The sequence below is a fragment of the Ochotona curzoniae genome, unplaced genomic scaffold (genome assembly GCF_017591425.1).
Source record: "Ochotona curzoniae isolate NIBS_2020 unplaced genomic scaffold, NIBS_Ocur_1.0 contig_66, whole genome shotgun sequence".
NCBI lineage: Eukaryota > Metazoa > Chordata > Mammalia > Lagomorpha > Ochotonidae > Ochotona > Ochotona curzoniae.
This window is the reverse complement of record NW_024466512.1, coordinates 1,197,150-1,225,052: the sequence shown is the minus strand read 5'-3', so window position 1 is coordinate 1,225,052 and position 27,903 is coordinate 1,197,150. Positions and strand designations below refer to the sequence as shown.

Here is a 27,903-nt window from a genome sequence, read left to right as displayed (position 1 = left end):
ACCTGGAAAGCGATAGAAACACAACAGAGAAGCAAGCAGTAGGAGGGATCACTCAGCTACGGAACCACATGGACATGCTACACCACTAGCTTTGTCTGCAGGAAACATGTGCTTGCTGGTAACACACATATGTTTGCGTGTAGTAATATCTGCCAGGATACACATTAGCATGGTAACATGAGCTGCGTTTAAATGATGGCATAGTAAGTCAATTTGATTTTCATTTTTTATTTATTAAAAAAGTTTTCCCTAAATGAATAGGAAGTCAGGTATAAATCTTTGAATTTTTTTTTTTAAAGATTTACTTTTGTTAGAAAGTCAGATATACAGGAAGGAGAGACAGAGCAGAAGATCTTCGGTTTAATGATTTACGCCCCAAACTGCCACAATAGCCAGAACTGCACCAATTTGACCCAGAAGCCCGTAGCCTCGTCTGGTTCTTCCACGCAGGTGCAGGGTCCCAAGGCTTTGGACCATCCTCAACTGCTTTTCCAGGACACAGGCAGGGAGCTGGACAGGAATCGGGGCTGCCAGGATTAGAACCAGTGCCTATACGGGATTCCTGGGTGTGCAAGGCGAGAACTTCAGCCACTACCATGCCAGGCCCTGATGTTTTAAAGCAGATCTGAAAGCAAACTGCGCGTGAATTTAGTTTCTGCCTCCTTATCTGAGAGACGGAAGCAGACAGCTGCCAGGGACAGGCCAGACTGTAGCCAGGAGGCAGGGCCTCAGTGCAGGCCTTTCCCTGGTGGCCACCTGCCGCCCCCAAGGGTGACCATGAGCACGGCCCTGCTGCAGTCAAAAACCAGAGCCCAGTACCCAGTGTGCGATGTGGACACGCACTAACACCTGCCCCCAGAGAGACCAGGACAAGCAGGGCCGTGACTCTGGTAATCCGGGTTGGAGAATCCCAGAGCAGACTGGGTCCTAGCATTTGTTAGATTCATTTCAAAATGACAGAGCATTTAAAATAGAAAAATAATTCCTTTAATTAAAAATAGGATGCCAGCAGTCCTGGACACATCCACCAGTGAAAAGCATCCAAGCAGGGCACCTGTGGGCACGTCCAGGAGCCACTAGATCAGCCAAACAGGGTTTTTTTAACCTGTAACTAAAGCACTTGGTCTCCTTCCCAGAGAGGACAGATGCAGGCAGCTCCCAGGAGCACAGCCACCCAGAAGCTCCACTGTGAGGCGGGGTCAGAGGGCAGGGGTCAGAGGACGGGGTCAGAGGGCTGCCCTCGCCGTCGGACACGCTCTAAGCACAGGAAGTACCCTTTCCCAGCGGGCAGTGTCTTCAGGGCTTCTGGGTGTGCGTCAGATGGCCCTGTGAGAAGGAAAGAGCATAAGTATGCCAACTGGTTTACTCTGGCCAAGTCACACTCACCCCAAAGCACTGCAACACTGAGTGCTCTAACAATGCAAGCTCTGTGTGGACATCTGAACCGAATGTATATTATAAATATGCTGATATTCAGAGTATCAGAGGATAAGTCCAGAGTGCATGGAAAATATGAATTTAAAGAGAACTGAGATGCGAGGAATTCTGATTCCTGTGGATTTTCATCCTCAGCACTCCTATACTTGATAATGGCTTCTCTCTCCCATGACTCGGCTGTCTGAGCATGTGTGATGGTCTCCCCCCATGTCAGCTGTCTGAGCATGTGTGATGGTCTCCCCATGTCAGCTGTCTGAGCATGTGTGATGGTCTCCCCATGTCAGCTGTCTGAGCATGTGTGATGGTCTCCCCATGTCAGCTGTCTGAGCATGTGTGATGGTCTCCCCATGTCAGCTGTCTGAGCATGTGTGATGGTCTCCCATGACTCGGCTGTCTGAGCATGTGTGATGGTCTCCTCATGACTCGGCTGTCTGAGCATGTGTGATGGTCTCCCCCCATGTCAGCTGTCTGAGCATGTGTGATGGTCTCCCATGACTCGGCTGTCTGAGCATGTGTGATGGTCTCCCCCCATGACTCGGCTGTCTGAGCATGTGTGATGGTCTCCCATGACTCGGCTGTCTGAGCATGTGTGATGGTCTCCCCCCATGACTCGGCTGTCTGACCATGTGTGATGGTCTCCCCATGACTCGGCTGTCTGAGCATGTGTGATGGTCTCCCATGACTCGGCTGTCTGAGCATGTGTGATGGTCTCCCCATGTCAGCTGTCTGAGCACATGTGATGGTCTCCCCCCATGACTCGGCTGTCTGACCATGTGTGATGGTCTCCCCATGACTCGGCTGTCTGAGCATGTGTGATGGTCTCCCATGACTCGGCTGTCTGAGCATGTGTGATGGTCTCCCCATGTCAGCTGTCTGAGCATGTGTGATGGTCTCCCCCCATGACTCGGCTGTCTGACCATGTGTGATGGTCTCCCCATGACTCGGCTGTCTGAGCATGTGTGATGGTCTCCCCCCATGACTCGGCTGTCTGAGCATGTGTGATGGTCTCCCCCCATGACTCGGCTGTCTGAGCATGTGTGATGGTCTCCCCCCATGACTTGGCTGTCTGAGCATGTGTGATGGTCTCCCCCCATGACTCGGCTGTCTGAGCATGTGTGATGGTCTCCCATGACTCGGCTGTCTGAGCATGTGTGATGGTCTCCCCCCATGACTCGGCTGTCTGAGCATGTGTGATGGTCTCCTCATGACTCGGCTGTCTGAGCATGTGTGATGGTCCCCCCATGACTCGGCTGTCTGAGCACGTGTGATGGTCTCCCATGACTCGGCTGTCTGAGCACATGTGATGGTCTCCCATGACTCCACTGTCTGAGCATGTGTGATGGTCTCCCATGATTCGGCTGTCTGAGCATGTGTGATGGTATCTGATACAGTCACAGATCTTACTGCTGTCTTTCTCTCCTGCAGTGTGACCAGGGTAAAGAGAATGGAAATATCATTTTGGAGCTTGCTAATAATGCTTGTCCCTAAAGAACTACCCAAGCCCTGGTTTACTCTCCAGATGCTCCCAACAGCCAAGGCTGAGGCAAGGCCAAAGCCAGGCCCTTGACTCAGTCCAGGTGCCCCATGAAAGGAACCCCTGTTTCTGAGCCTCAGCACAGCCTTCCAGCTCTGCATTTGCTGGAATCAAGAACGGAGCCCAGAAACTGACCCGGCATCGGCATCTCCACCACCAGGCTGAATATCTCTCTGCTGTTTGAAAAAAATTTTTCTTATAACATTAATTAATTAATTACTTTTTGGAAAGGCAGATTTACAGAGAGGAGACAGAAAGAAGGCCTTCCATCTGCTGGTTCACTCCCCAACTGGCTGTGACAGCTGGAGCTGATCCGATCTGAAGCCACGAACCAGGAGCCTTTTCCAGGTCTCCCATGCAGGTGCAGCGTCCCAAGACTTTGGGCCGTCCTCTGCTGCTTTCCCAGGCCACAAGCAGGGAGCTGGATGCGAAGTGGAGCAGCCAGGACATGAACTGGAGCCCACATGAGATCCCAGCACGTCAAGATGAGGATTTAGCCGTGCAGGGCCATCATGCCGGACCCAAAAACAATTTCTTAAATGATGTCTCAATACTAAACCATGATTCAGCATAAATGCCAAACCGTGATTCAGTATAAGTGCCTGGATTAGCTCCTCCCTGGAGCCACAGGGATGGTCAGGAACCTAACAAAGTGTAGGAAGCTCTGCTCTGCTCTCCTGGGACAATCTCTCACCTCTCTTTCCCACTAAAGCGCCTGGGAGAACATCGTGTTGAGGATGACTGACAGGTGGCCAGATGCCATGAACAGTCACATCTGCATCCAGCAGTACCTGGCACATCTGGCCAGTGTAAATGGCACAGGTAGTGCGGCTGCCTGGCCGGTGGACAGAGACAGGCTCGGCCTTCCTGCTAGCTAGGACCGCAAGGAGCATAGGTGGGCCTGCCTGCAGGAGGGTGGTGCGGCCCTGAGCCCTGGAGCTTCATGCCCAGGCCTCCTTCAGGTGCTGAGAACAAGGTGCTGTGGGAGCCGGGGAGAGGCACGCAAACCCACACCGAGCGGCCCAGAAGGCGTGCAAGTCATCAGGGAAGCCAGAGGACCCTGTGAGGCGGGAGGGGCATGAGGCCAGCATGCCCCCGAGGAGGGGGCATGCTGAGAGGCCCACGCTGGCTTGGCTCTAGAAGGGGGCACGCTTCACAGCTCTGCTAGAGGCAGAACGGGGTAAGGTTTGGGACACTGAGCAGCAGGTTAAGTCACTTCCTGTGAGGCTGGTATCTCACATCAATGCATAGGTTCGAGTCCATCCAGCTTCCTGCTCGTGGCCTGGGAACACAGTGGGGGACGGCCCGAAGCCTTGGGACCCTGTACCTATGTGGCGGACCCAGAACTGGCTCCTGGATTCAGACTGACTCAGCTTGGCTGTTGTAGGCACTGGGGAGTGAGCCAGTGGATGGAAGATCTTTCTGTCTCTCCTTCTCTCTGTAAATCTGCCTTTTCAAGAAAATGAAATAAATCTTTAAAAAATAAAAGACATTGGGACAAGACAGATGGAGCCCATCAATAACGCAATCAGGACCCTCAGACCTGGTAACTTGTGGTGCTGCTCATTTCCACCCGTACCCCAATGCTCCTGCCACCTAAATCCCTTTTCTGGAATGTTCTAGCCTGTCACTGCCTCTCAGAGCAGAAAGTCCAGCCCAGTTGTGCAGGAAGAGCTGCTGCTGGCCCTGAGCTGTACCAGGGCGGCGTCCTACAGCCCGGGGCTCCACAGTGACACACACCAGCCACAGTGCATCTGACAAGGACAGCCAGGTGCCAGGTGACTGACCTGAGACCAGGCAGGAGCTTACACCCCAGATCCTTGGCTTCCTGTCTGCCTAGGCTTCAAACCTGACCCCAAAAAGCAACATGCTATGCTGACCATTTTTAGTAAAACGTGATTCCAATATTGTTTTGCTAAACAAGAGAAGCAAATGGAACTTAACATTATCAGGTGATTTTTCATCAGAAATCATGGAAATCTAGATATAATGAGATGATATAATCAAAGCACTAGAGGGAAAGAGATTCAACAAAAGGCCAATATTCAACAAAATCACCCTTCAAAAAATGATAGAGAAATCAAACCAGCCGCAGGGAAGAACACAGCAACAGCAGCAGCAGCAGTCACTCCCCACCGCCCCAGGGAGACGACAGGGCGATGAACCCAAAGGTGGCCGGTACTGATGCATCTCAGCGGGTACGGACAGCGGTGACCGGCGCTTCCTGCTCCTGGTGTGGACAGCCCGCCTGTTCCTGCAGGCTCACCCTGCACTCGGTGGCCTTACAGACATCAGTGCTGCCAGCTTACACACAGGGTTCTCGGGCACTCTTTGGAGAGAATTCTGTTCTCTGGAAATAACAATGTGTGCCCAAACTCATTTTCTGGCCCGAGTGGCCCGAGCGGTCACAGAGCACATGCCGGGCTTTTTCTCTCCAACACTGGCCAGTGCTCCCATTTAGATCTCAGCACGAATGACGCCTCTGTCCACTCAGGCCGTCTCCACCGACGTGACCACTGCGTTCTGCTGCTTCGATCAGCTTTCTGATGTCACACGACCCACAGTTGTGAGTCTGGAACCCAAAAGACACCCGAGATGGTAAGTGTCCCACTTCTCTTATGGCTACTGGTTTGCTCACGTCCTATCTTCTGGATTCAGCACGAGGTGGGGTTGGGGTGTGGGGTCCCCTGAAGGGGCCAGCTCAGCCTCTTCCGAAGGCTCACTCCACGGCCTCGGGGCTGTCCTGCTACGGATGAGCAGCCCACTGCGTGCTGCCCACTGCTCCTTTGCGGATAACCACTGCTTCCCTCTGGCAGCTCCCCAGTCGTATCAGATACGCCGCGGTTCTTTAGGTAGGTAAGGGTGAAGCACAGACACCAGGATGACACGGGCTTGCAAACCCTTCCACAGCCACTTCCACAGGCTGCTCTTCCTCGTACGGCTTGACATCCGCCATTCTCTCACCAGTACCTTTATCCTTTTATAGACATGTGTCAGTAAGGCGCCGTCCCCGGGGCCAGCACTGTGGTGGGTCGCCCGCCACCTGCAGCGCTGGCATTCCAGGGGGCCCCGCTGAAACCTCAGCTGCTCTACTTCCTGCTAATGGCCCGGGTACTCGGGGCCCTGCGTCCGTGTGGAAGACCCCATGAAGCTCCTGGCTTCAGCCTGGCTCAGCTCTGGTCATTGTGGCCATTTAGGGGGTGAACCAATGGATAGAAAATCTCTAACTGCCTTTCAAACAAAATCTTTCTAAAAAATTTACATTTAAATGGCATCACTGTATGATCTTCCTTTGCAGCGTTTTATTCATCCATTCCTCACCAGCAAGCACAGTGTTTCACGGAACGAGCAGACTGTGACCCTCCCTCCCGCTGAGGAACACTCAGAATGCTCCTGGCTTTCCCAGTGCAAACGCTGTCACCACAGCTCGTCTGCCCACCCTTCCTGGACGCCCTGAGCAGCGACACGTGGGGTCACAGCCTGCCTCCAGGTCACTTTCCCAGGCACCTGCTCTCCGAGCTCCACACACGGGGAGCCATGCTGCAGCCTCATGCCTCGCTGGCTAGCTCCCCGTGCATTCTTGGTTTTGCTGATCGGGGCTACAGGCTCTGACTGTGAGGCGAGCATCTAGTCACCCCGCTGGCTGTCCTCTCTGAACCTCCAGTTCCTGTGCCTTGTCCATTCACTGCTCAAGGGGTGCCTCTTCTGTCCACTGCAAATACAAGCACACCCCGCTCGCAGCCTCTTCTCTTTTTTTTCTATTTGTTTTATTTAACTGGCTCATAAAAGTCACACATATTTGTGGGGTACCATATGATGTTTCTATGCACGAGAACGCTCCAAGCAGGGCTGTATATTCTCTCCTCAAACACTTAACATTTCTTCATGGTGAGAATGTCATTTCTTTCATCAGAAAGAGAGAGAACTGCATTGTACTTTGCTGTTATCTGAGGTTGCCACTCCGCGCAATAAAATCCCGGGGCTCACGTGACTCGGTCAGCCTTTCGCGCCTCAGCCTGTGCCCTGCCCTCCCGGGCTCGGTCACCGTGACACCAGCGTCTGTGAGGTCAGCCCTGGCCGGCGCAGGGCAGCTGTCCGCACTGGCCCTCCGGTCACTCCCACATCGCTGCAAAGGACAAGAATTCCTCCTTTGACGGCGGGAGAGTGCTCCTCTGTGGACAGGTGGGCGGCAGCCGGGGCACGTCCACTCCACGGGCGTGCAGGTCTCTCTCCACAGGGCCTGCTCTCCCTCGGGCACTGCCCCACCCGGCCGTGGGGGACACGCTCCGTCACACGGCAGCTGCGCCCCGGGGGCCCCGGGCCCCTTTCCTTCCGTCCTCGTCAGTACTGCCCATCTTCCAGCCTGGCCTTTGCCTCAGAGCCGCCGCTGCTGTGGGCGCTGACTCACTGCGGCCTCGGTGGGCGTTCTCTGGGACACGAGGGTCTGCCGAGCTTGGTGCCGTGGCCCTGCCACGGCACACAGGGACGCAAGGATTTTCATTCGCAGCGTATCTTAAAATGTGTTTCCTACTGAAGACTGTGAGGTTTTCGTTTGGGGACAGCTGGACTCTTGCCCCGCCCCCCGGTGGTGTTTCTCAGGAGGCGCGGAGCACGCTTGCTTTTCCCCGCGGTGGCTAGCCAACCGTCCAGCACAGGCTAGAGTAACTGCTCTCAACCAGGCTGCCCCACCCTCAAGCAGCCACGTGTTCACGGTCGGCTGTTCATCATGGTCCAATGACCCCGGCTTCCCGACGTGACCCAGCTGCCGACAGGTGACCTCGGCTTGGCCGTTTGCCAACGCTGACCTAGCACCCCCAGCCGAGTTCTTCCATTTGCTCCTCTCCAGCACCCGCTAAACACCTCCCTTCCATCCTCCCAGCGCGTCTCTGAGCCTCCCCGACCGCCCTGCCTTCTCTTCCCTCCTGGGAGCCTCCCAGCATTTCCCCAGGTTAGACCCCGATTCCCTAATCCCACCTCTAACCGTGTCTGATCCGGCCGCTACTCTAACATTTCAATGAGCGTCCTCCCCTTCAGCGTCTTTCTCTGCTTTGTTTCACTTTGCCTTCATTATTATTATTGCTCCATTTCTTCCTGATTCTTTTAAAAATTATTTTAAGTTCTTCAGGGTACACATCAGGTTCTTGTGTGTCCTGGTTGCCCCTAAGTGGTGCGCTTGTTCAGACCCCATCCTTGGCAGGGGGCAGCACTGCTGCAGCGTCACCCCGCTTGCCTCCATCTGGGACCTGAGACACTCCAATGTCTGGCTATTGGGTAAACTTGGAGCCCATTTTCAATCCCCTCTTAAGATTCATCAGACCTTCAGGACTTTAATCTTTATTTGAGGGTTTGAATTCTGCTAGGCTGAACTCACATCTAGCTTAGCATATTTTAATTTTGGTCTCCTGCAGGGCAAAATCTTCGGAAAGCGAGGGTCCAGTGCCGCACTGAGGCAGGTACCTGGCACCTTCCCTGGACAAGCCCGGCCTCCGACCCTGGACCGGCCCCTGGACGCAGGAACAGCATCTCTGAGCCCGGCCGACTTCAAGCCTGATGCTGCATTTCCTCCTCTCTCATGACTTGACAGAGACCCTCAGCTCCCTCGGAACTGGACATGACCTCATCAACACACCGAGTCCTTTGGAAAGGAGCCCCCAGCCTGTGCCCTTCCAGGTCAGACCTTCAGAGTGCGAGCAGCTGTGCTCGGGGGCTGGGTGTGGCCCGTGCCCCTGCCGGGGCGCTCCGAGGACCTGTAGTTTGCACACTTTGACCAGCCTCTCTCTTTGGGAACAAAGTGTAGACAGACCCACTCTGTTACTGCCACTTTTCTCGGACAGGGCTGCAGAAAAGCATGGTTGCACCACCAGGTGGAGTCAGGCTGGCCTGACAAGGTGAGGAGCTGCCCACCGACCATGGCACCCAGCACCCATCTCTAAGAACTTCATTTTGCTCATATGTGAAATGGGGGACTAAGTCGAGCAACCCCAGGATCCCCAAGGAGCCTGAGGAAGAGGTGTGGAGCCCAGCTGGTCCTTATGGAAGTACTGTGGAGTTCCCACGGGCCCCCCAGGACTCGGATCTCCACTCTCTGGGCTGACGGGCACATGCTGTTGCTGAAATGGCGCAAACAGCAAGCTCTCCAACTCGCACGTGGCCCTTCCTAGCTGTGCGGGAACGCTCCTTCCTCTTGCAGGCCTCTGCCCTGGCTGGGACCCTTGCACTTGCGCCAACTACCAGCAAGGGCACATTTCCCTGCAAGCTTCAACCGTAGCTTATTAAGTTATTGTTGGTAACTTAGAGCACACCACGGAGCACACACTGATTGCGTGGCAGCCGCCCACCTGGAGGTCAACCACTCAGAACCAGAGCCCTGGCTCGGTCTCGGCCTGCCCTCCAGGCAAGACACAGCACAGCAGGTCTGGGACACACTGCCTTCCTGCGCTCTCCATCCCAAGCCCACGTTGCACATACAACACTAACTCGCCACATATGTGTACACAATACACCCAGCACACATACAACACATACACACCGCACGCAACACATACATATCACATGTGTGCACACAAATACACACCACATACATGCATGCAGCACATGCTTGCACACAACATATGCACACCGCACATAACACACATCACATATGTGCACCACAGGACCACAATACAACACAAACATATCACACATGGGCGCACACCACATGTGGACATGTGGCACATACACACCACATGCAACACACGTCGCACATGCATGACACATACATACCAGAGCACATGCATCATATGTGCACACAGCACACACGACATACACCACAGATAACACATACATATCACATGTGTGCACAACACATACACCACACGTGCACACCACATAACACTACATGCAACACATACACGCCACACATGCATAGCACGTACATACCACACAGAACAATACACACTGCACGTGGGCGCATGACACATACATACTACATGCAAGACATACATGGTACAATGTATGGCACATACATACCACACAGAACACATACACATCACATGTGGACACAACACATACATACCACATTGCACACAGCACAGACCCCATGTGTACAGAACCTACAGACCACAACACATGTACATCACACACCACACACACACCACAACGATGTGCAGAATATGCAAGACACACCTGTGCTTGCACTCACACCAGATCCATGCAGGTACAAACCACACATGTGTGCACAGTTATGCACCATGTCCACACATGCTTGCATGTGCATAAACACACACATGGCCACATACACATTAGTAAGAATGCTCAGGCTTATTAAGATTGCACTCTTGTGGCCACTTCTGTGATGCTAGCATCCCATAAGGCTGCCAATTTGTGTTCCAATTGCTCTACTTCCAAGCCAGCTCCCTGGTAACGTCCCTGGAAAAGCACTGGAGGCTAGTCGAGTGCTTGGCCCCCTCCTGCCCATGTGGGAGACCTGGAAGAAGCTCCTGACTCCTGCCCTGACCTGGCCAGGCCTGGTAGCTGTGGCCATACGAGGAACAAAGCAGCAGGTGGAAGCTCGATCTCTCCTCCCTCTCTCTGCAACTCTGCCTTTCAGGTGAGGAACTACATCTTTATGACACAGACTGTCCCTGTGCCTGTCAGCAAATGAAGTGGCCAAGCTTGACATGCTGGTGCACAAGCTGGCACACACGACCAACGCGGGGTAAAAGGACTGAGCGGGAGGACTTCAAGTTGCACTACACGGCCCGTCGGAGGGGTGAGGCCCACCCAGCCCCCACCCAGCCCAGGGAACAGGAGGTCGAGGAGCACCAGGCACGGCAGCCGATCGCAGCACTGCCTGAGGGGCACACAGCTGGGACTGGCTGTTGGCACCTGCACATCAAGCTCCCTGGCCTGAAGCCCCAAGCCCTGAGGGTGGGTGGCAAGGTCCTCAGGGCCTGGTTTGACAGACAACTGCTTCTATCCCAGGGGACTTGTCCATTTGCGAGATGAGTCACCCAGAGCCCTCACACCCAGCCCAGGTGTTCCAGAAGGAGGAATTTGCCCAGCATTTCCCCACACCTGTTGTGAAACAAACCCAAGGCCACAAAGGCCAGGGAGAGGCCGGGAGCTGGTGCCATCCTTTGAGGGCTGAGGCTGCCCGCGGCCTGCTCTGTGGGAGCCCTAGCAGAGAAAGATGGAGGGAGGCCCTGGCTTTTCCCCAGGCCCAGCCCAGCTGTTCGCCCAGCTCTGGAGTCCTGCCTGCACCCTCCTCAAGGCAAGGCACAAGCCAGCAGCCCAAGAGAAACGCTAGCCTAGGAGACGTCCCCTGCACAGCTCAGGGCATGACATGGGCAGGGGTGAGCAGCAGGGGCCGGTCCTTTGCTGAGACATCCCTTGCCGCTCCGAGAACCCTCCTAAGCCCTCTCTGCATTGCTTATGTATTCCAAGGCCCCTCCCCTCCACGCCTCTTCTTTTGAAGGCTGCGTAATCCTGGGCAGCCTCATCAGATTCCCCTTGATTAGCCAGAATTTCCAAAGCTCAGCCTGAGCCTCCTGTTGCCCTTGGCTGCCACGTGGCCCCAGTGCCAAGCAGGCAAGCCCAGCTGACCTGGGAAAGGAGCGGTGCTGGGGAGTGCTCCTGGGTGCACAGCACGGACAGTACACGCAGCCAAGCTCCAGGCACCTGGCCCTGGCCAGGCAGACACAACACCCCACGCCAGGCCCCACCCAGCACTTCCATTACCACGGGCCATCTGGGCAGCTTGGCGTAGCTTGGTGTAATGTGCACCATGGCCCAAGTGTGGACACCAGTCTTTAGTGGATGAAACTGCACCAGTGAGTGCCCAGGAGCCACAGGCCTGAATGCCAGCTGGGGACACAAGCCTGAAGAGGCCTGAGGAGGCAGCCTGTGACACAAGTTTGGCAAAGCACAGGTTTGGAAGGAGAGCAGCAGCCTTCTGCTGGGCAGCGCCGGCAGCACCAAGGCAGCAGAGCAAGCAGAGGGATGAGCTGGGTAGGGCGCCTCTCCAGGCCGCAGACACGCTGGAGTGCAGAATGCAAGGGTGCCTGTCCGGGAGAACACCAAGCGTGCAGAGAGCCAAGCGCCAGTTTCTTGTAGGAAACCCACACAAACTATGAGGGCAACAGCCTGTGCCTCTCCCTGGTCCCGGGAAGCCCCCCTGTCATCTGCGGGCACCACGGGCGTGGGCTGTGCCTCTCCCTGGTCCTGGAAGGCCCCCACGTCACGTGTGGGCACAACGGGCGTGGGCTGTGCCTCTCCCTGGTCCTGGAAGGTCCCCACGTCACGTGTGGGCACCACGGGCGTGGCCTGTGCCTCTCCCTGGTCCCGGGAAGCCCCTGCGTCACCTGCGGGCACCACGGGCATGGGCTGTGCCTCTCCCTGGTCCCGGGAAGCCCCTGCGTCACCTGCGGGCACCACGGGTGTGTAAACAGGCCAGCCCCATGAATGGGGCCCCGCTGTAATAAAGTCTTCTGGAGTTTGGAATTGCTGCGCAGTGGTGCTTCCTGCCAAGCGCTCCGCCCTGGGATCGCACGTCTCTAAAAGGACTATTTGCTCTTTATTTAACATGGAACCTTTTCATGTTTTAGAATACAAAAATAGTGTCATATTATTTTAAAGCTTAGGAGAGAAACCAGCCATATTCTTAGAAGAAGATATATGCAGCTAGAGTCTGTTCAAATATCAAGAGGTGTGACTCTTCAAATTCACATTTCAATCTATATTTACATAAGACTTTCAGAAACAGTGGTGTAAATATTAAAACACCCAAGCCTGGGTGAAACTTTATTGAGAATAACTACAAATAAAAGGAAACTGATTTTTTAAAGTCAGTTTCTGAAATTTAGATGAAAAGAATATTGAGCATTAGCCAAAAAAAAAATGATGTTTACATATCAATGTAGGTTTTCTGTTCATAGATTCATTTCCTACGAAACCTAACAGCGGCAAGCTTGGGGATTAGGAAGGAGGGGAGCCCTAATCCAGCAGGTACTGTTGTTCAAACACACCATGAGCCAAGGCGGCCCAATCAGAGGCAGCAGCTCCGGGAGTCCTCGCCGCCTTCCCACCTGTGTGAGCAGGTGGGGACCTGGCAAGATCATGGACACGGGCCGCCACAGGACACGGGCCCGCCACGGGACACGGATCGCCACAGGACACAGGCCGCCACAGGACACAGGCCCACCACGGGAGACGGACTGCCACAGACACGGACCCACCACGGGACACAGGCCACCACAGGACACAGGCCCACCACAGGACATGGGCCTGCCACAGGACACGGGCCACCATAGGACACAGGCCCACCACGAGATATGGGCCCGCCACGGGACACAGATCCGACACAGGACATGGGCCGCCACAGGACATGGACCTACCACAGGGCACAGGTCGCCACGGGAATTAAACTGCCTGTGTAGCTATCTAGCTATCTGGAAGGCAGAGTTACAGAGATCTTCCACTGCTGCTTCATGTGTAAGTGGCTGCGACAGGCCCAAGCCAGGAGCCTGGAACTCCAGGTGGGTCTCCCACGTGGCTGCGGGGACCCAAGCACGTGGACCATTTTCCAGGCCGTCCCTGGGGCATTTCATTGAGTTGGAAATGAAGCATGTGAGAATCAAATCGGTGCCCATGTAGAATGCTGGCATCGCAGGCGGTGTCCCAATCCACTACGCTACAATGTCAGCAGGGGCCACTGTGCTCAAAGCATTGCTCATTGCATTCTAAAGAAACATTTGGCAACCATATGAATCAACCAAAAGATACTAAAAGTGATTTCAGGATAACTGAATTTTACCATTACTAGGAATTACACCACTGAATGCAAACATAACTTGTAGAAATTTCTCTGAAGGAAGAATATCAAAAGCAGCAAAGTATAAATTCACGGAGCCAGCCTGACACAAAACTTTGTCCCTAATTTGTTTAGCACAGTCGGCTCCTCTGGCTGCACACCGCCAATGGGGTCTGGTTTCCGAGCGGCAGCGCGTCAAGCCAGGCTCTGTGGTTTATTGACTCAATCATGTGCTTATCAAACACAGGAATACGTTTCCCTGAAGATCTTCACGGGCAATCCGAGGAACACAGGCGCGCGCACACACACACACACACACACACACACACACACACACACACTCCTGCCTTCCATGTGGAATTTAAATATAATTCTGTTTTATTGCAATATTAAGATTCCAAACTTGAAAAAAATACCCAAGAATTATAGAGGTTATCAAAAGCACATTAACTTGTTCTTACAGAAAGTTCAACATTAATAACAAAGGTATTATTATGCTAATGTGTGCCGTGTGATTCCTGCCCAACAGAGGAGCCCCTCCCCTTGAATCCTGGCCTTGAACCCGGGCTTCCGCCTCAAAGACGGGATTGCCGCAGTTTACGGAGGCGTGCAAAGAAGCTTAAACAGACAAGGGAAAAGCCACCAGGTGGGTCCCGCTTGGCTGAGCGGGCAGGTGAGCGCTTCCTCCAAGATGCCCGCCCACGGCACCACTGCCAGATCCGGCACCCAGCCAGTCCGCGCGCGACAGAACGCTGGGAAAAGCTGGAATCAATCCTCACCCTCTTATTTACGTTCTTCTTGCCGTAGAAATGTAATTGCGGTTTTTATTAACTCTGTTTTATGGATCTAATATTTAGGAAGAAGTCCATCTTTCAGGCCTCAGCAAGAGGGCCAGCACACTTACCGACTCCCCAGCGATACATCTCCGGCAAAGCTGGACGCAGCTCCTGCCGCCGCTCGGGGGGCCCTGGCCGACAAAGCACAGATGCAGACCGGTCAGGGCGCCAGCTTGGGAACAACCGGCCCCCAGCTGATGCGGGGCTGGCGGGCACTTACCGCTGCGGGGGCGGGCGCGGGAGTGTCCACAGGGTCCGCGGGGCTGCGCAATGCGCCCACCTGGAGGTAGCCACGCTCGGGCACACAGGCTTCCGGCCGCCTGCATGTCCGTTTCTGAAACAGACAACATGTCACTTAGATGGCCCCTAAAACGCTGAGTTCGCCTTAGGGGCAGCTGAGCTGAGGACGCCGACCCCTCTAACCCCATCTCTCACCAGGCAGCCAGCACCCACACCTCGCCTCCTTGTGTCCGGCCCTGGCTGATCCGTGCTTAGGTTTCCACATCTAACACAGTCCTTTAGAACAGTGTTGGCTGAAACCCTCATGGCCAGTCACTGACTGAAAGCACAAAGCCCAGGCAGAGCCGGGCGGGCACCCCCCCGCACACGGCGCCCCCGCACGCGGCAGTCATCTGGGCGGGCGCCCCCGCACACGGCACCCCCGCACACGGCAGTCATCTGGGTGGGCGCTCCCGCACACGGCAGTCATCTGGGTGGGTGCCCCCGCACAAGGCAGTCATCTGGGCGGGTGCTCCCGCACAAGGCAGTCATCTGGGTGGGCGCCCCCGCACACGGCAGTCATCTGGGCGCCCCGTGCACAGCACCCCTGCATACGGCAGTCACATAGACTAAGGCAACACGAACGCTTCACATACAAAGAATTTTTACTGGCCCTGAAAAAGCAAATTCCTTGTATTTCTTTCAAGTTACACACAGCACATACCTACAATCAACATTGAAAATCAACATCGGTACTTGCTTCCACATGAACAGAAAAAGACAATTATGGGTTCCTCAAAACCCTCAGAGGGAAAAAGGATTCCGTCCCAGGGGCTCAAAGCCTTGTGTCCAGGCCGGCTCTGCCACACAGTGAGCCGGCCACCACCTGCATCCCATATGGCCCTTGCTCAAGTCCCAGCCGCTCCCCTCCTGACCCAGCTCCCCGCCAATGTGCCTGGGAAGGCAGTGGAAGCTGGCCCACGTCCTGGCACTCCTGCACCCACACAGGAGACCCATGGCTCTCATGGAAAAACTAGTGTGCAAGAATTACCCAGAAAACCCTGGAACATCGCAGCTCCCTGACACGAGACACAGTCCTGCATGGGACAGCACTCCCGCTTAGCCAGCAAGCCAGGAGCTCGGAATTCCACGTGCAGACACAAACCCGAGCGTTACGGAAGTGTGGCAGCCCACGTTACTGAACGGTGCAGGGGCAGCTGGCAGGCCACTGGGGGCCAATGAATACTGGGACCCTATCCCACACCACACAAGAAGAAACCAAGTAGCTTAGGAAGCTAACCACAAAAAGACCTAGTTACAAAGAACTGCCTCAGTCCCTGCAGCGGACAGGAGTGACTTCCTCTAACCTCCGAGCTGAGCCACGCCAGCAGCGTGGAGCTCCAGGCCTAACGTGCTCGGGACCCAGTGCAGGACAGTCCACGTGCCTGGCCCCCGTGGGCCACGTGCCAGTCAGCTGGAGCTCCGGGCTCTGGATTCGGCCTGGCCCCTCCTCCTTTGTAATTCTGCCTTTCAAATAAATAAAGCACATTTCTAAACATGTACATTAATTATAAAGAACAGTGATTTTAAAGTTCAGAAGGGGGCCTGGCGCAGTGGCGCAAGTGGTTAAGGTCCTCGCCTTGCACGCCCGGGATCCCATATGGGCACCGGTTCTATCCCGGCGGCCCCACTTCCCTTCCAGCTCCCTGCCTGTGGCCCAGGAAAGCAGTCACAATCAAGGACAGCCCAAAGCTTTGGGACCCTGCACCCGCGTGGGAGACCCGGAAGAGGCTCCTGGCTTCGGATTGGCATAGCATCGGCCGTTGCGCTCACTTAGGGAGTGAATCATCAGACGGAAGATCCTCTCTGTCTCTCCTCTCTGTATATCCGCCTTTCCAATAAAAAAATAATAAAAATAAATCTTTTAAAAAAAGTTCAGGAAGGCGCCTCAGGTGACAAAGCCAAGGTCGTCGGCTCTGAGGCATAAGGACAGCAGACGCACTTAGCGAGCGAACGCTGCGCTACGCCACCTGTCTGTACATCTCAAACTCCCTCAGAATGGAGAGACATTCAAACAAGAGAGGCAGGCACGGGCACAGGAGCCACCATGCTGCTTAGGGCACTGCCACTCCGTGGCAGAGTGCATGGCTCCAGGGCTGGCTCTGCTGCTCTCCAAGCTCCCTGCTAACACACACCACGGAGGCAGCCAGTGCTGGCCCCAGGGCTGCAGTCCTGGCTCCATGTGAGCTCCGGGCGTCAGCCTGGCACAGTCCTGGCTCCATGCGAGCTCTGGGTATCGGCCTGGCACAGTCCTGGCTCCATGTGAGCTCCGGGCGTCAGCCTGGCATGGTCTGGCTCCATGTGAGCTCTGGGTGTTGGCCTGGCACGGTCCTGGCTCCATGCAAGCTCTGGGTGTTGGCCTGGCACGGTCCTGGCTCCATGCAAGCTCCGGGTGTTGGTCTGGCACAGTCCTGGGCTCCATGTGAGTTCTGGCGTCAGCCTGGCATGGTCCTGGCTCCATACGAGCTCCGGGTGTTGGCTTGGCACATTGCTGGCTCCATGTGAGCTCTAGGCTGGCACATGGCTGGCTCCATGTGAGCTCCAGGCCTCAGCCTGGCACGGTCCTGACTATTACAGGCATCTGGGAAGCAAACCAGTGGATTTCCCTCTCTCAAATTCCAAGCAGAAAAGAAAGAAAAAGATCACCTCTGGGACTCCAGCTGTGTTCACCCCAGGCTTTCACAAGTGCTGATTAAAGCACACTGCAGGCTGCTGACTGCCTGCTCCCTCACCAGCTCCTCTCAGGTACCCGAGGCCTCCTCTCCAGACATCCCCACTCCCACAATTCCATTTGGGAGGTGCTGTTCCTGTTTTTTCTCCCCTGGACATACTTCTCCGGAGTCTAGCCATTCGCACTGCACATCATTACCGGGGCAGAGCAGAATCTGCACGTGTGACTGGCTCACCGTGTCCATGGCTGCCAACCCTCTGCCCAGGCTCCACGGCAGCTCCCCTCCCCCACAGCTTGTGCAGATGAACCAAGGTGCCCACTCTAGGCCGTGGGTAAGCCACTGTGAGGCGCCCACTACAGGGGCTGGGTAAGTCATCATGAGGCACCTACTACGGGGGCTGGGTAAGCCATCGCAAGGTACCCACTCCAGGCCCTGGGTAAGCCATCCTGAGGCGCCCACTACGGGGGCTGGTAAGCCATCACTGTCCCCCTCCCTGTCTCTGCTTGCTTTAACTGCCAGCTTCCTGTGGACACAGTTCCACCTGCCTCACCATCCTGTCCTCCTTATGCCCACGGACAGTAGCCACACTGCCCACCCCCAGGGCTTCTGCAACAATGCTGTCCTCTCTGACCTCAGGGGGAATTCTGGACTCAGTGAGACCAAGGCCCTAGATTTGTGGCTATTCAGGATTTGCTCAATTTCTATTCTGCAAAAGAGTTGATGTGTTGAAACTAGTTTGCTTTCAATAATCTGGGACAAAGGGCAAGACAGGAGATACGACACACTCCCATCATGTCCCGCGTGCTCCAGGCCCCCAGGGACATCAGTGACGTCACTGCTTGCTCTTGCACAGGCGGCAGAGACATGGAGGACGAGGGATGGAACCTACATTTTCCAAATGAAAAGTAGAAACCCTTGCAGTCCTGCATGCTCAGCACTTCTCCGTCCACCGACAGCTGGTGGCAGGGTCAGCAGTCGTGGTCACCCAGAGTGCTGGGCACCTCTGCTCGAAGCGACTCAGGCAGGACAGGGGCGCTGCGCCCTCACACCAGAGCGTGGGGGCTGGCTCCCCTGGGGGAACGCAGGCTTGTGCACCTAGTGGATCCATTATTCACACTTCCTGTTCTTTGCCGCGGACCGTGCGAGCTGACCACAGGTGGTGCTGACGTCCTGGGCTGGCCCGGGCCGCTGCAGAGGCCCTTCGCTCTGGCCAGCTCGTCCTCTTCTCTCTGCTCACAACCTTCCTAAGAGGCAAAAGACTTACCACCATGCTAACAGGACAGCTGCCCCGAACAAGCAAAACTAAAGTCCTGAATGTGCATCCAGTGCTGTACTGGACCGTGACTGAAGACTGAGCCAGCACTTCACTGCTCCGGCCCGAGACGCACTGAGAACAGCGCGGTCTGTAGGCGCTGTGGCCTCAGAGAAGCAAGGCCACAGGCGGTGCAGACAGGGGCTCGGTCACCGGTGCCAGGAGGTGAGGGTCCCACGTGGGCTTACAAGCCAGGCGTCTGGGGCACATCAAGATTGGCTTCCAAGCAAGGAAAAGTCCACGTAGACCAGACGGAGGGTGCTCGCAGAGGCTCCCGGGATACAGCCGGGCCAGCTCCATGGCTGCCAGGGCTGAGTGGGAGCCCCACCGCCAGCAGCCCAGTCTCCTGTCCCGGCAGAGCGGGAAGAACGACAGAGAGGCCAGTCCTCAGAATGCTGCACTCCTGGCCAGCACAGCCCAGCACGGGCTCGGTCTGAACACCGGCCTCTTTGCACGGGACACCAATGCCAGCGGAGCACCAGGAGTCCCCAAAAAGCTCAAAGGAAAATGCGTGCAGATTCCAAAATCCCACCGAAGTGCTTATCTTTTAATTCAATTTTCCACAATTTGTGATATACATATATGCCCACATACACTCATATATGCTATAAACTGTAATGCCAGTATAAATCATTAGAACTCAGCGATGTAATCCAAGGTAAATCCACAAGACAGATTTCATACAAAAACCAGCGAGCATGCAGTCAGCTGACCAGGGGGACGAGGTCGGCTCCCTTCCACGGGGAGCCACGGGCGGCGCACAGAAAGTAGGACCCGCACACGGCCGACCTGGGAGCACTAGCTTCAGGCTTGCTGGTTGACACACTGTCAGCTAACTCATCTCCTGATTAAATTACAGACCCTAAAAAGCAGTTACAGACACATCACATCGAAAATGAACTTAGCATGGACTACAGACCTAGCTGTGAGGTCACAGGGAGGAACTTGGGGACAGTAAAGATTTCTCCGACAGGATTCCAGTGCGACCCGTGAAAGAAACAAACTGGAATAGGGTTTCATGAATTTTCACATCCTTTAGGCGTCAAATAACACAAAGAAAACGAACAAGCCACATTCTTTAAGCAAACATTTACATTAGCACAACTTTGATGAAGGATTCGAATCAACAATATATTAAGGATTGGCGCAGTGGCCTGGCGGCTAAAGTCCTCATCTTGCATGCCCCAGGATCCCATACAGTCACCGGTTCTAATCCCGGCAGCCCTGCTCTCCATCCAGCTTGTGGCCTGGAAAAGCAGTCGAGGACGGCCCACAGCCTTGGGACCCTGCACCTGCATGGGAGACCCAGAAGAGGCTCTGGGTTCCTGGCTTCAGATCAGCTCAGCTCTGGCCATTGTGGCCTGCTTGGGGAGTGAGTCAATGGATGGAAGATCTTCCTCTCTGTCTCTCCTCTCTGTGCATCTGACTTTCCAATAAAAACAAAATTATTTTTTTTTTTAAAAAAAAGAATATATTAAAAGCTCTCAGCTGACAAAGAAGACAGCATAATGTTGAAATGGGCAGAGGGTTGGAATGGTGATTAGCCAGCAGAGGTCCGTCAGAGGCAGTCAGCACCCCGAGCAGCTGCAGCACCAGCAGGCCTGGAATGCGCTGCTTCCTCCTTCCCACTCCAGGCCCATAGCAAGCACACGGACAAGAGCGAGTGCTGGTGAGGCGTGAGGCATGGGGAAGCTGGCCAGTCGGCTGGGAAGGCCAAGTGGTGTGGCTGCTTTGTGGGGGGTGGGAGGGTCCCCTGGACACAGCACAGCCGCCAAGTGCATTTTCAGATACAACCTCACCGGAAATTAAAACACGTGTTCACACCAAGACGTGCAAATGCTTGTTTACTAAGGATTTGTGACCGCTGACCAAACGTCCCTCACCCGCAGAGCGGATGAACACACGTGACGGATCTAAAGCCCACCTGTTACTGGCTCCACATCTGGAGGGGTCCAGAATGGACCACCACCACGTGACGCCCAGTCCGCCACCACATGACACCCAGCCTGCCACCACATGATGCCCAGCCCACTACCACGTGATGCCCAGCCTGCCACCATGTGACGCCCAGCCTGCCACCAGCCCACCACCACGTGACGCCCAGTCCACCACCACATGACACCCAGCCTGCCACCACGTGACACCCCAGCCCACCACCAGCCTGCCACCACATGACGCCCAGCCCACTACCACGTGACACCCAGCCTGCCACCATGTGACGTCCAGCCCACTACCACGTGACGGACGCCCAGCCTGCCACCAGCCCACCACCACGTGACGCCCAGTCCACCACCATGTGACACCCAGCCCACTACCACGTGACGCCCAGCCTGCCACCACGTGACGTCCAGCCCACTACCACGTGACGAACGCCCAGCATGCCACCACGTGACGCCCAGCCTGCCACCAGCCCACCACCACGTGACACCCAGTCCGCCACCATGTGACACCCAGCCCACTACCATGTGACACCCAGCCTGCCACCATGTGATGCCCAGCCCACTACCACGTGATGCCCAGCCTGCCACCAGCCCACCACCACGTGACGCCCAGTCCGCCACCACGTGACACCCAGCCCACTACCACGTGACGCCCAGCCTGCCACCACGTGACGTCCAGCCCACTACCACGTGACGCCCAGCCTGCCACCACGTGACATCCAGCCCACTACCACGTGACGGACGCCCAGCCTGCCACCGCGCTTTGTCCTGGCTCAAGCCCAGGCCGAGAGCAAACAGTGTGTGTCTCTGCCCCTTTCTGTCACTCTTTCAGATAAATAAAACTGATCCTTTAAAAAGATAGTGAAATGTCTACAAAAGTAGCATTTAGACAAAACGCAGAACAATATGCGTCTAGAGTGGAAAAGATGAAAGGTGTCACACCAGTGACCTCAGCTGTCACCCAAGAAATTAGAAAAAAGACAAAGCCATTGAGCCCAGGGTAAACAGGGGGCAATAAAGCTGAGGGTGGAAATGAGCGAGGTCGACAACAGAGGAGATCAATGAGAAGCGGAAAGGCATCCCATGCTCATGGATTAGCACTCAATATTGCTAAGGGACACTGCGCATCCACCCTCCTGGCAGCACTCAGGACACGCCCCCCAGCGGTTTCTGCACAGAAACTGACAAGCTCATCCTAAGATTAGCAATTCAGGGGACCCAGAACGGTACAACAATATGAAAAAAAAAAAACCAACTCAAAGTTGAAAGACTTCTATCTGCATATTTCATCGTTTACTTCAAAGCAACAATAAGCAGGACAGAGTGGTACTAACGTAAGGGCTGGAAGTTAGTCTGGGCAAAGGCCTCCCTTTACTGGGGACTGATTTTCATTAAGGGTGCTAAGGTAGTTAACAGGGACACAGAACAGGGCCCACACTAGAAGGCAGCTGAGCCCCCACACCATCTTCAGAGATGGACGCAAACCAAACACTGCTCCAGAGGAAGAGCCAAACCACCAGGCTCTCGGGACACGGGGGCTGACCACCAGACTCACTGCAGACCACCAGACTCTCGGGACACGGGGGCCGACCACCAGACTCACTGCAGACCACCAGACTCTCGGGACACGGGGGCTGACCACCAGACTCACTGCAGACCACCAGACTCTCGGGACACGGGGGCTGACCACCAGACTCACTGCAGACCACCAGACCGTCAGGACACGGGGGCCGACCACCAGACTCACTACAGACCACCAGGCTGTCAGGACACGGGGGCCGACCACCAGACTTGCTGCAAATCACAAACCAAGGGTCCAGGATGAAGCAGCCTTGAAACTCAATAATAAAACAACAAGCAGTTGATGTACAAAGGATCCGACAGACATTTCTCCAAAAGGGACTGACCAACAGCAGGCAGCACGGAAGAGCCACGCACACAGCTGCAGTGCCCAGAGCTCCTCCAGGACAGCCCCCAGTGCCCCAGGAAGCAAGTGTATGTCTGAAGGGGAGTGGGGGTCTGCGTGGACCGGGTGAGAAGGGGAGTGGGGGTCTGCGTGGACCGGGTGAGAAGGGGAGTGGGGGTCTGCATGGACCAGGTGAGAACGGGAGTGGGGGTCTGCATGGACCAGGTGAGAACGGGAGTGGGGGTCTGCATGGACCAGGTGAGAACGGGAGTGGGGGTCTGCGTGGACCGGGTGAGAAGACCCGGGCTCGGTGGCGGCAGAACCATCGTCTGGCAGAACCGCACCCAGAGGAGACGCGGCCTCTCGCTGGGAGCTGGGGCTGACTTCCCCAGCCTGCCCTTTGCTGGCCCTCACGTGGGCTCTCTGCCCGACCTCCCTGGGCCCAGTCCCTTGGCTTCACCAGCAGCACACAGCCCATCGCGGGACACTGGGCATAAGCCACTTCTGCCAGCACAGGGATGCTGAGCCGCACGCCAGACTTCGCCTGGTGCCCTTGGCTGGGCTCTCTGGGGAGGAGCCTCGGCAAGGGTGGAAGGCTGCATGGACAAGCACCTGCAGGGGCTCTGGGCAGACACTGGTCTGGGCAGTGTGTGGCAGGCAGGGGAGGCAGCTGCTGGCGTGACACACAGGGTCCAGTCAGGAGCCACAGGGTAAACCTGAGCGAGATCTTCACCCTTGTCATGCTCCACATGTCTCAAGGGCCTGGAACAGAGTTCAGGACACACGAGGTGCTCAGAAGACACACACCACTCTGCACGCCGGCTGCACCGGTCCTGCACCAGCTGACACTGCAAGGAAAGCCACAGTGCCCAGGCCACTCGGCATCCCAGGAAGTGCCTATCGCTGCCTCTGCCCGAGGGCCGCCTGCTAAGCCATGGGGGAGGGGGCCCAGGCTGCTGTCGGGGAGGGGGATCCAGGCTGCTGTTGGGGAGGGGGTCCAGGCTGCCGTGGCGTCCGACACCTGCTGACCACAGGCACTAAGAAGAGCACGGCAGGGTCAAGGACAGCAGCAGGAGAGTAGCTGCAGTTCCCAAGTAACTCTGAGGTGCACCTGTGTGCGCGTGGGAGCCTGGGAGAGGGAGACAGGACGGAGAGAGAGGCAGAAACAGAAAACTTGGACTCTTCATTGAGTACAATCTGGACTATTAGATCAAGGACACACACCCTATCAACAAGGACTCTACCAGATTAACAGGCGATGCACGCCCTGGCGACGCGAGTCCAACTCACAGCTCTGTGACAAGAGTTGGGGAGTGCTGCAACCTCAAGTTGGCACTTAATTTCAGCGATACCCATCAGCCAGGTGTCCTCCATCAAGCCCTCCCCATTCTCACTGACCAATAATGGCCGCGCTCCCTGTCCCTGGCAGCCCCCAGCACCACGCCTGGCCCAGGAGGACGCACTCAGGGCTCCCTGTCCCTGGCAGCCCTCAGCACCATGCCTGGCCCAGGAGGACGCACTCAGGGCTCCCTGGCAGCCCCCAGCACCACGCTGGCCCAGGAGGACGCACTCAGGGCTCCCTGTCCCTGGCAGCCCCCAGCACCACACCTGGCCCCAAAGACTCACCTTGAAGCCAGTGTTGTCACTGCACACGTCCACACAGGGAACTGGGTGGCCCAACGGCTAACGCGCCAGCTCCTCAGGGCTAAGACTTGGCCACTGTCCAGCTGTGCATAAGGCAGCGCATCAGCCTCTCTGGGCACCGTGACTGCATGGGTAGGGTCACTGTGAAACCCACATCCCATGAACAGCCAATATTCAGTGACCAGCGCTGTTACGTCCCCACAAGATGTCTCCCAGAGCACGCAGGCCTGGCCAACAGGAGCCCCTCCCCCTGGCCCTGCGAATGGGCAGCAGGAGGAGCCCCAGGGGCGCAAGTCACGGCCTTGGCATCGGCAAGAGCACTCGGTCACAACACCCCTAAGCCACAGCTGCCCGCTCCACTCTGTCCTCGGCAGATACGCCCACCTCCTCACACTCCACCGCAGCCGGGGGCCTGCGCCCACTCTGGATGGTCACTGCAGGAGGAAGTCGACGCCCAGGTAAAGAGCGAGGGAAGCAACCCGGGGCCCCCGAGGACCCACAGCTCCATGCCCTGCCTGCAGCAGAGAAGAGCTGGACACAGCCCTCGGCAGAGAGGGGTCACTCTGCCAGCTGGAAGGCAGGTGCTGGGCCGGTCTCCTAGGACAGAACCCCGCCCCTTAGCCTTGAGCTCCGCCCACCGCGGTGGAAGCCCCGCCCCCACCAGTGTGAGTTCCGCCCACCGAGGACAGAGCCCCGCGCCACAGGCTCGAGCTCCGCCCACCGAGGACAGAGGCCCGCCTACCACACGATGTGAGCCACACCCCCGCAGGTTCGAGCTCCGCCCACCGAGGACAGAGCCCCGCGCCACAGGCTCGAGCTCCGCCACCCCTCTGTGTAAGCCCCGCCCGCAGGCTCCAGGCCCCGCCCTCTGCTGTCAGAAGCCCCGCCCGCTGCAGGGCGGAAGCTCCGCCCGCCGGCGCCAGTGGCCCCTCTGGGAAGCGCCGTCCGGTGAGGGCCCCGCCCGGGACGCCCGCCATCGGCCATCATCGCCTTCCTCACGCCGCGGCCCCGGGGCTCACCGCCTCCCCCGGAGCTGGGGGCTCCTGCTGCTTCCGCCGTCGCCAGAAGCCCGGCACCAGGACGTCCATGCGACACCGGCGCGAGTCGGCGCGTTCCGGGAACCCTCTGCACGTGACCCATGAGAGCCAATGAGGAGAGCGGGGCGGGGCGAGGCGCCGCAGGCAGGAGCAGTGGCGAGCGGAGCCTCTGGGGACCAGGTCACACTCGTGCGCAGCTGGCCGATGTTTCCTTCTCCGCTCACGGAGCCCGGCGCAGCCGCGCGAGAATCCATGGCAGGGTTCCGCCGGCGGCCGGAGAAGGCCCGCCTCCTCCTTCTCCGGATTGGTCCCTGCGCCCCTGCAGTACGGACAGACGGAGCAGCGGGCCAATCACGGCGGGCGAGGCTGTCCCGTGGTGGTCGCTGGGAGTTGTAGTCCTCAGCTGCTCCCCTCTGTTCAGCAGGTGTCCAGCGGGTGTCCTGCTTGTGCCCTGTTGTCTCGGCCGGCCTGGGCCCACGGCAAGGTCGCCTGCGGCCCCGGGCAGCCCGTGTGCGGGCAAATGGACTCTGCTGGGGTGTCCGTGCGTGTGATGGGGAGGTTTACTGGAATGCTCCTGGAAAATGCGTGTGACAAAAACAAAAAAGCCACATGCAATTTAAATGCTTTGCACCAAAATCACCGTGTTCCCCCAGACTTTGGCACGCGCCCTCTGCAGAATACCCACACCGAGTTTACCCCGTAATGGTGCTGGGCTCGTTCGCAGGCGCACTCCAGAATTCCAGGGGGAGTGAGAAAGTTCAGATCGTCAGAGCTTCAACTGGTGGCACCCTCCGATCCTGAAGCTCTCTCTTCATGCTAACACTTACATTTTTAAAAAAAGATTTATTTACTTATTGAAAGTCAGATATACAGGGAGGAGGAGAGACAGAGAAGATCTTCCGTCTGATGATTCACTCCCCAAGTGAGCACAACGGCCAATGCTATGCCGATCCAAAGCCAGGAGCCAGGATCTTCTTCCGGGTGTCCCACATGGGTGCAGGGTCCCAAAGCTTTGGGCTGTCCTCGACTGCTTTCCCAGGCCACAAGCAGGGAGCTGGATGGGAAGTGGAGCTGCCAGGATGAGAACTGGCACCCATATGGGATCCTGGTGCGTTCAAGGTGAGAACTTTAGCTGCTAGGCCACGGGGCCAGGCCCTAACACTTACATTTTTAAACAGTCATTCCTTCCACCGCTTCAGTCCCTCAATGGCCACAGCAGCCAGTCCTGGGTCAGACTGAAGCCACGGGCAGGAGCTCTGTCTGGCCTGGCCCCCTGGGGCTCCCCTGCCTTCCCGGGCATCTTAGCAGGAGCTGCACCTGCGGCAGAGCAGCCAGGACTCAGGCCCCGGAAAGGCCTTGGGGACACGTTCCCAACAGCCATTCCTACAACCTGCTGGTCTCGGAACTACCGAGACCGCTCCAGTGACACCCTCGCAATGTGCTCCCCCACATGAGGTCGCCGAGGCAGCATCAAAGCATGAACCCCACCCCCGGGGCTGAGGTAGTTGGACGGAGATGAGCGGCCCTCTTGTTTGTTACTCCAGAGGACATGGGAAAAGAAAAAGGAGAAGGAGAAAAAAAAAAAAGAACTGGGCCAGCACGGTAGCCTAGTAGCTGAAGTTCTTGCCTTACTCGTACCAGGATCCCATATGGACGCTGGTTCGTGTCCCGCGGGCCCCACTTCCCACTTCCTGCTTGTGGCCAGGGAATGCAGTTGAGGATGATCCAAGTCCTGGGACCCTGCACCCGCGTGGGAGATCCAGAAGAAGCTTCTGGCTTGCGATCAGCTCAGCTCCGGCCTTTGTGGCCATTTGGGGAGTGAACCAGTCAATGGAAGATCTTCCTGTGTCTCCTCTGTAAATCTGCCTTTCCTTCCTCCGACCTTGATCCTCCCCACCCTAAACAGAGGCCCATGTGGGTGTGCATCTCTTTCAATTATGTAAACAACAGTAAAGATAAAATAGAAAATTTTAAAAAGCACACTGACCCCCCCCCATTATGTGTTCAAGAAGCAAGGTGGGCAGTGCGGCACAGCGGGTAGGCCTCTTGCTGCCGGATGTGAGCACCACCCCCACGGTGTGAGCACAGTTCAGGTCCCGGCTGCGGCACTCCCGATCCGACTCCGCTCTCGGACACCTTGGGGAGCAGGGAAGGTGGCTTGAGTCCTTGGGCCCCTGTAACCATGCAAGACCCAGGTGGAGTTGTGAGCTCCAGCCCTCCATTCTGCATCCCTGGCCATTGTGGCCATTTGGGAAGTGAACGAGTGAGTGGGAGACATCTCCAAGTCCGTCTTTCAATGAATGAAGCTTCTACGAAGAAGGACAGAACACGCGAGGACTTGCAAAAACTGGACCCAGTAGCTTTGCGGGAAGGAACAGCAAATGTCCGTGACACGATGGCACACTGAGTAGGCAGGAGCACCCAGCGTCTGTGACACCCACACTCTAGGGGAGAGTTACCCTGAGTACATGGGAGCACCCAGCGTCTGTTACACCCACACTCTAGGGGAGAGTTACC

The 27,903-nt window shown here is 56.4% G+C and overlaps 1 protein-coding gene across 2 annotated transcripts; it reads right to left on the bottom strand.

Moving 5' to 3' along the window:
• Positions 1–964: 964 nt before the first annotated feature.
• CUNH10orf143 (chromosome unknown C10orf143 homolog) lies at positions 965–25,667 on the bottom strand. 2 transcript variants are annotated; one of them, XM_040991922.1, is made up of 4 exons: positions 25,369–25,667; positions 14,817–14,930; positions 14,665–14,727; positions 965–1,326 (listed from the first exon to the last, which is right to left on the bottom strand). In XM_040991922.1, exons 1-4 carry the CDS (start codon positions 25,435–25,437, stop codon positions 1,297–1,299), a joined length of 276 nt encoding a protein of 91 aa, XP_040847856.1. In that variant the 5' UTR covers positions 25,438–25,667; the 3' UTR covers positions 965–1,296. The 2 variants fall into 2 exon arrangements, with proteins under 2 accessions (XP_040847856.1, XP_040847855.1); XM_040991921.1 differs by lacking the exon at positions 25,369–25,667 and adding an exon at positions 24,734–24,797.
• Between the last annotated feature and the right edge of the window lie 2,236 nt (positions 25,668–27,903).